The 11,354-nt window shown below is 39.7% G+C and overlaps 1 protein-coding gene across 2 annotated transcripts in view; it reads right to left on the bottom strand.

The window, feature by feature from the left end:
- Positions 1-2,143: 2,143 nt before the first annotated feature.
- RHOH (ras homolog family member H) overlaps positions 2,144-11,354 on the bottom strand; it is a 52,436-nt gene continuing 43,225 nt past the window's right edge. For both annotated transcript variants that reach the window (XM_043971919.1, XM_043971918.1), the window contains exon 2: positions 2,144-4,455. In XM_043971919.1, coding sequence (XP_043827854.1) covers positions 3,670-4,245 — 576 coding nt within the window. In that variant the 5' untranslated portion in view covers positions 4,246-4,455 and the 3' untranslated portion in view covers positions 2,144-3,669. The remainder of the gene's footprint in view (positions 4,456-11,354) is intronic.

Here is an 11,354-nt window from a genome sequence, read left to right as displayed (position 1 = left end):
ATTTTTTTTCCCTTGAAAATCACCTAATGCTACAAATCAGGACTTGATTTATGCTTTATTGATTGTCTAGACTTAAGAAAGTGATGGAGAAAATGTTAATAATGTCACCTAAGCTTAAAAGTGTGTCTTCTGTGTATGTATGTATATACATATACACACATATACACATACACATATGTATACATATATTTATATATGCATACACATGCATATACATATCTTATGTGCATATGTAGGTGTAGGTGTAGGTGTAGATGCAGATGTATATATATTAAAGACTCAGTTGTTAAACATTTGCTGCCACACCCCTGGCTATAACTCACATAAACAAAAGCTCTTTGGGGTCATCAATAATTATTAAGAGTGTAAAAGGGGGCAGCTAGGTGGCACAGTGGATACAGCATTGGCCCTGGAGTCAGGAGTACCTGAGTTCAAATCTGGCCTCAGACACTGAACATTTACTAGCTGTGTGACCCTGGGCAAGTCACTTAACCCCAATTGCCTCACTAAAACAAACAAACAAACAAGAGTGTAAAAGGGTCCTGAGACCAAAAAGTCTGAAAACTGTTGATCTAGTTTAACTCCTGAACTTCAGGTACTAAAAGAAGTAGGTCTCGGGGGCAGCTAAGTGATGCAGTGGATAAAGCACTGCCCTGGATTCAGGAGGACCTGAGTTCAAATCCAGCCTCAGACACTTGACACTTATTAGCTGTGTGACCCTGGGCAAATCACTTAACCCTCATTGCCCCGCAAAAAACAAAAACAAAAAAAAAGTAGGTCTCACCTTTCATTCCCTCCTTGAAAAGGAATGCCTAGAAGCTGGATGGTGAGAAATCTAGGTGTAAAAATAGAAACATTTTAACAGATAGAAAGTCTAAATGTGAAAGCCAGAGGCACCTTTTCTAGGTCCCCACCAACTGTAAATTTAAATTCAATCTAACCATGGAAATTAAATTTAAAAATGGAAAATTGGAAGGCTTCCCTTTGTAAATGATAGCTTTCCATGATTTGTACCAGTTCCATCCTCATTACTTGGGGGGTAAATAACTTAAGAATCCCTGATGTAGGGAGAGCTTTGAAAAAAGAATCTTTTTTTTTTTTTGTCTTAATTCTAGGTATCATAGTGTAACAGGGTATTGGACTGGTACTCAAAACACCAGAGTTCTAATCCTGACCACTCCTAATTAATTGTGTGACTTTAAACAAGTCATTCTTTCAGTGTTGATATTCTCATTTGTTCCCCATCTGTACAAACAAAAAGTTTGGACTAATGAGCTCTAAAGTCTCTTCCACCATTCTAAAATCTCTATGAATCTATGAGTAGAGTACAAGGAATGTTTTCTGGCTGGAAAGCAATAGGTTATAGAATTTTCCATTAGAAATTATGTTCTTACTTAACATAAGTAGGTTTATCAAACCCTTTCCTCATCTTCAAAAGATGTTGGTGAGCTGAGAAAGGAGGGACAGAAAGGTGCCAGAGTTGGTTCCCATCTCTCCCTTTCCCCTTTCCTTAACTCTTATGTAACCCATTCTACTGCTCCAGGATTCTCTGAAACCAAAAACAGAGTCTGTTTTTCCTGCTTCTTCAACTATGGCTTGTGCCACCACCTGGCCTCATTCAACCGTACCATATCAATCATACTATATTGCTCATAGCCCCAAGGGACACGGCTTTGTCTTGTTTTGTTTCTGTCTCCAGCTTCCAATGAGGGAGCAGGTGCCCAAGGATATATCAAGCAGGAGCTGGAAAACTAAAGAGGACATAGCATAAAATCTCTATCTCATTAAGGGGGGTGGGGTGGAGAAAGATGTCAAGAGCAATGAGACCTCATCTATTAGGAAACAAGATTCAGAATCTTTGTGTTTATGTCAGTATAGATTACAGTGATGAATGAGTGAGTGAGTGAGTGAATGAATGAATGAAGCATTTATTAAGTACTTAGTATATGTCAAACAATAAGTCCCATCAGTGCAAACTGGACATTTGCTGGACATCAAAGTGACAAAACAAAAAATATTGACCATGTAAAAGCCATGCTGATTACAGCCATTTACATGAACAACTTGCCATTGATCCCTAATTATCATGGAGCACAGTAATAATTATGAACATCATTAAATGCACAACAGGTTCACTTGGTTGTAAGTTTTATTTGAGGAAAACTTGCTAGGTAAACAGGCACTCCTTTGTTGCTCACACAACACAATCGGCACAGTCAACTTAGTTAACCCTTTCAGCACCATAGCCACTAGATGAAATGTTATTATATGATTATTTTTTCTAGCTGTTCTCTATCTCCACAGGTAACTTTATTTTGTAACCCAGCCAGCTTACCCTAGATGTTTTCTAGCTTTCTTGCACCTACTCACTGGTTCCACCATACTGCTTTGTGGCATTTTCACCTGAATGCTTCCTGAAATCCCTATATCTCTAAAACTTGAGGGAAAACAACAATTTGGGGAGGGTAACAAAAAAAAAATACGAAGTTCTTCCCAATATCTTGAAATGTTTTTGTTATTCTGATAGCTCAAGGAGTGGGCTCCAAAGAAAATAAATTTGTGCTAAATGTCATTGCAAAAACAACACCCCATCAGCACATAAGGAACTGAAAACACTCAGGGGGAGAAAAATGTAGTAAACATTAACTAAAGTATCAGGGGAGGCTTCTGTTTCCTGTGAGGTCCCTACACCTCACAGTTCCTTCCTCTGAAAAAAAAAAAAGAGCAACTATTATTTTCTTTGGGGCACTGCTGTAATGATCACACTTGAAGAATAACTGGAAACTCATAGTGTCAATAAATATTTATTAAGTGCAAGGCACATTGGTGATAAAGGGTACTATGTTGTGTACAATTAAAAAAACCATTTACTAAGGAATAGAAATGACAACAAATTACGGGTTCCTAAAATTATAATCATTTTGAAAGCTTTCAAGATAATTAAACTATATTTTGTTATGCAAGTTTAAAGCAAGATAGGTGTCTGGGAAATTAGATGTCATAATTAGTTCATTGCTCTTTTGAGTTTAATTACCTGGTTTAAAAAAAAACACAGTTGTTAAGTGGGTTCAAACAAAATTCCTGCTACATGAAGAAAAAAAAAACTAATACATTGTCAAGCTCCGAGAAGCTATTTAGTATTTTTTTTAGCAGTTTATGTTGGTGATTAAGTGGGGAAGAGGGGAATTGCCAAGTGTGTAAATGAGCTACATGCAAAAGCTAAATGTTTTTTCTTTGCTTTTGATTTTAAATAAAATGGTCTTTAAATATGGAGTTCAGCAAAAAACTCAATTCGATATCCAGTTACCTTCCTGTTGCTAGCAAAACTCTGAGTCCTATGCAATGAGTTTGCAATGAGTCATAATTAAATAAAAGAACTAAAAGAAAGGGAGATGTAAAAACAAAACAAAATAGAAAAATGTCCACTTAAGGCCTCTAGGGCCTGTTCAGATTAGATGAAGTCATCAAAAATGGTTCCTGTGTAAAGTGTACTTTAGTAAAACACATAATGGCCAATGTTTTTAGTGAAAAACAACATGCAGGAGAAGAAAAACAATCTGTACAAAATACGAGGATGGAACAGGAATGCACAAGGCCCGCCTCACAACCCCAACCTAGTCAAGGATCTTCTGTTGGGACTAATCATGGTGTTTAGTCCGTCTTGAAGGTTTAAAAGATCTTGCATTCATTAATGGAGAAGAGCTTCCTCCTACTTCTCCTCCGAGCATGATTAACTGCAGTCCTGACAGCACACTCGAATACCTGTTGCACCCCTCGGTTGCTAAGAGCTGAGCACTCCAGGTAGCCCTTGGCCTTTACCTCCTGGGCCAGCCGTTTCCCATCCACCGAGTTTATACAAGAGGCCCTGTGGGGTCCCATTTCCCGCTGGTCAGTCTGTGTGGCCACCACCAACACTGGGGTACAGGGCAAATTGCTCCGTATCTCGGCAATCCATTTGTTCCTCAGGCTCAGAAAGGAGTTATGGTTGGCCACAGAATAGCACATGAGCACCACATCTGCCTGCTGGTAGGATAGCGGGCGTATGCTTTTGAAGGCATCATTGCCTGCTGTGTCCCAAAGACCCAGACTGATCTGGATACCATCCATGAAGACATCTACCCCCGCATTCTCATACACGGTGGGCTTATACATTTCAGGGAATGTCTCCGATGTGAAGCGCACCAAGAGAGCTGTTTTGCCCACAGCTGCATCCCCCACCAACACACATTTGATGGAATTGAGCATCTTGTTGAGCCTGGTTCCCAGATACACTATTAATCCTGGAGCGACATACACCTCAGGGGACTGTAGGAACACTCCCCATTCAGTTTGGGGTGGATGGAAAGACAAGATGGAGATGTCTCTTCTCCCAGTCTCACCACTCTGCGGAATTCCACATCCCTTTTTTGAGTTCAGTACAATCCACTTAATGCCCAATGGATCTTAGTCTCATTCCTAGAATAGAAACAGAAGAAAAGAAAATTTTATAATGTTTTATTTTTCTGATCTATTTTGTCAAGACTCTGACAGTACTGATCTTGAGGCCACTGCATAAATTTTATAGAGGGAGGTTTTGGACCAAACCTGTAATATTATTGGTAGAGGGCAGTTCCAATGAAGAAACTGCCTGGATGGGGCAGATGACCAACTACTCTGTAATAGTTAGTCTTTTTTTGTGTGTGTGTGTGTGAGGCAATTGGGGTTAAGTGACTTGTCCAGGTCACACAGCTAGTAAGTGTCAATTGTCTGAGATTAGATTTGAACTCAGGTCCTTCTGAATCCAGGGCAGGTGCTCTATCCACTGCACCACCTAGCTGCCCCTGTAATGGTTAGTCTTAGAGAGTTGTCTAGGGACACTGAGAGGCACTGGCAATGATGTGCCCGGAGACATCTGGCCAGCACGTTTGAGAGGCAAGACTTGAGTCTTCCTGGCTCTGAATGACCAGAAGTCTAGCCCTTCACCATGGAACCTTTCTATAGAACATGGAGGAAGACAGTGGGAACTTGACAGACCGCATGCGGTTTGGCCATCTCAGCTCTACGACTGAGTCACTGCTTAACCCCTGCCACATTGCAGCAATGCCACTGTCCCAGATCACACCTGAGCTGTCATTTCACTCCCCTCCCCCCTCCCACCCACTGGTGGAAGCACTGATCAGTTTTCCCACTAGTCCGCTCACACATGACCTATGAAGAAGCACGGGTTGTCTGATTTGATCTTTGAAACAGCCCAGTGATCAAAGGCCAAGTCACAACTCAGATAACAACCGAAAAAGATCTGATAGAAACCGGGTGTATGAGGCAGCTCTTTCAGACTGGCAGTTGTCTTCAGCTCCAAGAAGTGGGGGAAGGATGGGGGTGGTTTGAGGAGAGGGAGGGGAGGAGAGGGGGAGAGAAAGGGGTCTGCAAGATCTCTCATTCTCAAATTAACTTCAGAAACGTGAGAAATGCAAGGAACAGAAATACAATGAGCATTGTGGTGGGTATTCCCCATCATTAACCAGTTACCCATCTCCTCCTCAGGAAAAAAGGATCCTAAGACACTAAGGAATTGGATACAATTTGCCTTTTACGTTTTTCTGATGAACTGATGTTTCTATGATCAAACAAACCTTCATCCCAAGGTGGGTGGGTGAGATTCTGATGGTTTAAGAACAAAGCCAAATCAACCCTAGTCCTTCTTGAAATAGTTGAGAAATAAAGCTTTCTGTCTCCTGGAAAAAATTCTTGAAGGTTTTTGACCCAAGAGTCGAAGAGGAAAAAAAGATCCTAAGGGACTAGTGACACAGAACCAAGAACTTAAGTATTTGATTAACAAAGACAGAATGGTATGAAAAGTCATCGATTAAGAAATCAACAAGGGGGTTAGCTAGGTGGTGCAATGGATAAAGCACTGGCCCTGGATTCAGGAGGACCTGAGTTCAAATCCGGCCTCAGACACTGGACACTTACTAGTTGTGTGACCCTAGGCAAGTCACTTAACCCTCATTGCCCTGCTGCACCCCCCCCCAAAAGAAAAGAAAAGAAATCAACAAACACTTATTGTGTCTACTATGTGTCAGGTACTGCTAAGCACAACAGATACAAAATAAATAGTTCTTGCCTTCAAGGAGCTTACATCTGGATGGGAACATAATTATGTATGTTATATGCATACAGGCATATCTCTGAGATACTGCAGGTTCAATTGCATACCACTGCAATAAAGCAAATATTGCAATAAGGCAAGTCATGAATTTTTTGGTTTCCTGGTGCATATAAAAGTGTACCCTATTAAGTATACAGTAGTATTGTGTCTTTTTTTAAGTATGTATCTTAATTTTAAAATGCCTTATTGCTAAACAATGCTACCCATCACCTCAGCCTTCGTTTAGTCCTAATCATTTTGCTGATGGAGGGAAGGTCTTGCTCATGGCTGCTGACTGGTCAGGGTGGTTGCTGAAGGTTGGGGTGGCTGTGGCAATTTCTTAAAATTAAAAAACAATGAAGTTTACCACATTGATGGATTCTTCTTTTCACATGAACACTTTAGAGGCCATTGTAGTGCTATCAATTGGCGCAATTTCAATATTGCAGTGTCTCAGGGAATAAGGGATGCTTGAGGAGGAGAGAGATGGAGGGAGCAGCCAATTGGTAAAGCAGTCAGAATGCACATAGCATTTATCAATTAAGTATGCCATCTTATATGAGTGTGGTTCATGGCACCCCAAAACAATTTCAATAGTAACATTAAAGATCACTGATCAAGGATCACCATAACAGGTATAATGCTATTGAAAAAGTTTGAAATATTATGAGAATTACCAAAATGTGACACAGAGACATGATGCGATAATATGCTATTGGGAAAATGTCGTCGATAGACTTGCTTGAGGCAAGATTGTCACAAACCTTCAATTTGTAAAAAGTGAAATATCTGCAAAGTATAATAAAATGAGGTATGTCTGTATCATATAAGTATGTGCATAATACATACTACATGAATACAAGGTAAAGTGGGTTTTTGGGGGGCAGGGGAAGATCATCCTATAGCATTCTATAAGAGCCATGTGTCCTTGAGAAGCAATGGGTAAATTCAATTCAATAAACATTAAAGTATCTACCATGTGCTAACACTATGCTTGGTGCTGGTGATTACAAAAATGAAAAATGATACAATACATGTTATCGGAGAATTTACATTCCAATACAGGGGATGTGGCATGCACATAAACAAAAAATATTTTATTGGGTCATATGAGATTCCTAGTATAAATTTTAAAATGTGTTTAAAACATTAAAATATGATAATTACTTCTATGAATGCTAACTTTCACTACAAGCACCTTTCTGCCTTGATAAATGTGCATTTAATCCTTTCCCATAGTCCCAGTTAAAAAATTAATCCAATGAACAATAAATTCAAATGATTTATGTACTTATGGGATACTACCATCTTTCCAGTCACCCATATTCACAATATCAGTGTTATTCTCAAATCCTAATTCAAGTCAGGATAAAGGTTGTAGAGCATTTTGCAAAACATAAAGCACTACATAAATGCCAGTTATTATTGGCATTATTAGCTTATAATCACCAGGTTGCCAGTCTCATGATGGCTTCATTCCCTGAGCCTTCTATTGCACTATTCTATAAGCATTATTTTTTGGTAAGTTATCCCTTCCACATTGCAACTTTCCAAGTTGCGGATTTGATATATCATGGGTCAGCATAAGAAATTAAATGGAAATTTTGGGGGAGTTTTGCAGAAGCTGTAGATGACACTCAAAGGCCAACAGACAACACAGAAAAGGCTTAAAAACTCAGAAATGCATAAAATATATGTATAGTATTGTATAATATCAACCCAAATTTTACAATAGGATACTGTAAACACCCCATAAAAGAAAAAGAAAAAATTCAGGTTTTTTCTCCAATATGAAGGGTCAAAAAATTTTATGAAGAATACCAGATTGTGGGGGTACCATGCCCCTAACCCCCCTACAAATGGGGAAAGGATAACTGTAGAGCAATACAGGGGTGTGCCAGTAGATATTTAATAACCGAGTTGCGGGAGAAAATGTATACATACACTATTAAGTTTCATCTGTATTAGCAACATTTTCTTAAGTCTAAATAATCAATAAAACAATAAATCTAGCCCTGATTTGTAGATTTCCAATTTCCGAAACAACCTAGTTATAGCTGTCTCCAGCACACCTCTGCCCTCTCCCCACATATTCAATTACTTGCCAAATCTTGTTATTTTTACCTTCCCAATACAATTCCCTTCTCTTGACTTGCAGGACCACTACCCTGTGGTCCTTTGACAAATAAAATAATTACAAGAAACAAAATTCTGGGTAAATTATAATTAATTTTATCAATCATGAAAGGTAAGAGATCGACCAAAATGTCTCCTTAATGTCTTGTAGTTCACAGAGGCCATGTGGTTACTTTTTCATTTTTTTATCCCTTTTGGACAAGAAGTAGTGCATTAAACAGCAATCAAATCTACTTGGTTGACTTGGTAGGTTATATTAAGAGACTTAAGTCACTCAAAACTTTTTCCCCCCCAAGGGGCAATGAGGGTTAAATGACTTGCCCAAGGTCACACAGCTAGCAAGTGTCAAGTGTCTGAGGCTAGATTTGAACTCAGGTCCTCCTGAGGATGGGGGCACTGTACCTCCCAGCTGCCCCCAAGTGACTCAAATCTTGCTCAAAGATACATTAGAGAATGAATGTAGACCCCACCCACCCAAGCTGATTGGAGCATAATTGCTTCCATCTGGGTGTAGTTTGGTGCAATAGATTAAGTCCAAATCTCCTCAGTAGGGAAGGCAAAGGTTAAGTCAAGCATGAGTAAGAAGGGAGGGGGGATCTGAATCTCCCCATGATATTGATTATTCATAATTATTTCTCACAGTCCAGGTCCCTAATCTCCTCTTGTTTGAACTATTCTTTTCTTCTTTTTTGGTGGGGCAATGAGGGTTAAATGACTTGCCCAGGGTCACACAGCTAGTAAGTGTCAAGTGCCTGAGGTCGGATTTGAACTCAGGTCCTTCTAATTCTAAATTTGAACTCTTTCAATTGTCTCCCAATTGTTCTCCCTGGCACAAATCTCTCCAGACTCCAATTCATCCTCTACACAGTTGTAAAAGTGATTTTTACAAAATAACAGGGTCACTGACTTACTCAAACTCCAGTACTTCTCCATGCCTTTAGGATCAAATACAAAGGCCTGTGTATATTTAGGTGGCAGTGATGTAGTGCTTAAATACTGGATTTAGAGTCTAGGAGACCTGGGTTCAAATTCTACCTTTGACACCAGCTGATACCACTGGGTCAAGGCACTTACCCATTCAGAGACTCATTTTCCTCAATTACAGAATGAGGGAGTTGAACTAGATGTTATCTAGACATGCATAATACATACTTCATCTATGTCTGTTGACTAACCATTGGTTGATGATGATCTTTGCTTATTCACTGAAAGGATTTGGGGGATCTGTGATCTTACCACTGCAGGCACTCTCTCAATTTCAGACAACGCAAATCATCTCCATGTCCTATAAGTCCACCAGAAGCTTTCCTCTCCATCCCAAGATTATATTAGTACTAATGCAGCATGCAGTCTATCCACGTTATTATTCCCTCTATATTACCTTTTAAGACATCCCCTTCCAGCCATAAAACTCTTTAATTTTATCTCCTATCTATTGATTTCCTGCAATAAATATGTGGAGGGTTTTGTTTTTTGGTTTTTTTTTTTAGTGAGGCAATTGGGGTTAAGTGACTTTGCCCAGGGTCACACAGCTAGTAAGTGTTAAGTGTCTGAGGCTGGATTTGAACTCAGGTACTCCTGACTCCAGGGCCGGCTCTCTATCTACTGCGCCACCTAGCTGCCCCGAGGTTTTTTTTTTACAACCAAAACACATCTTTCCAATGTTCCTTGAATAATCTACTAAAGGGACAGAAAATGAACCAGAGACAATCCCAGTGTTTTGTCATTACTTCAGAAATTCAGTGAAGCTCCCAATCTGAAAGAGGCCTGTGGAGAGGCTTCTTAAGACACAGCCTCAGGGGTGGCTAGGTGGCGCAGCAGATAAAGCACAGCCCTGGAGTCAGGAGTACCTGAGTTCAAATCTGGCCCCAGACACTTGACACTTAGTAGCTGTGTGACCCTGGGCAAGTCACTTGATCCCCATTGCCCCACAAAAAAAAAAAAGTTAAAAAAAAAAAAAGCACAGCCTCAGGAATGTTGTGCTCATTAAACAAACATTCAGAGTAGAGTGGTGAGAAATAATGGTGTTTTAAAATAATCACTGAAGGATTTTCCATACCAGTCCTCAGAATTCAGATAACTCTGATGTATAGTAAATGTCAAGGAGCCATTAGTGGCTGCTTCAGCAAACATATTTCTGTTATTTCAGTCTATAAGGATCTTTGGAGATCTGACTGCAGCCAGGACTTCTTCACGTTCTTTAAAGTTTTCTAATAGTTCCCACAAGGCATGATTTCAACAGTTCAATTCAATTCAATTCAACAATGTTCTACAGGCACAAAGAAAAATACAACATGTACATAGTCTAGAAAAAAATGTGGCTATATTGGAAATTCAGATATATGCATTTAATCACTATATTAATTGATTAAATGTAAAAAAATAAAGCTGTACTAAAGGATTACATGCAAATTGGGAATAGCCTGCATAGATTTAAATGTGGGAAGTATCTTGAAGCAATTACACGGCAAAGGAGCTCTAGAAATTTAAGGGTATTCTTTGATATAGGGCATTGTGGCCTCTCCACAATCAATCAATCAACAAGCATTTAGTAAGCAACCTATTTTGTGCCATCCCTTACAAGCTGTGTCATTTGAAAATATATAGGGAGGGAGCAGCTAGGTGGTGCAGTGGATAGAGCACCGGCCCTGGAGTCAGGAGGACCTGAGTTCAAATCCAGCCTCAGATACTTTACACATTTACTAGCTGTGTGACCCTGGGCAAATCACTTAACCCCAATTGCCTCACCCAAAAAAAACAACAAGAAGAAAATATATAGGGAACTTAGCTGGGGTTTCTAATATATTGCTACTTATAAATTAGAGGCTATAGCACCAGTCTTTGGCATAAAGCATTTATTAAAGCATATTAAATGTTAGTAAAGAGAGAGAGTGCACAGTGCTCAGAATTAGAGTTTAGAAGCCCTACATACCTAGATAGAAGAGAGAGTGGAGGCCGCGTGGTTGCCTCCTCCAGTATCCCAGGCCCAGCATAAAAATCCCAGGATGGGAAGAGGCTCAGTGAGAAGAGAAGGGGAGAGAGGAGAGAAGAGAGCAACACTCCTTGCCCCAAGGGTTTTTATCCTCTCATA

This window comes from Dromiciops gliroides, chromosome 6 (genome assembly GCF_019393635.1).
Source record: "Dromiciops gliroides isolate mDroGli1 chromosome 6, mDroGli1.pri, whole genome shotgun sequence".
NCBI classification, from domain to species: domain Eukaryota; kingdom Metazoa; phylum Chordata; class Mammalia; order Microbiotheria; family Microbiotheriidae; genus Dromiciops; species Dromiciops gliroides.
This window is presented reverse-complemented; position numbering and strand designations above follow the sequence as displayed.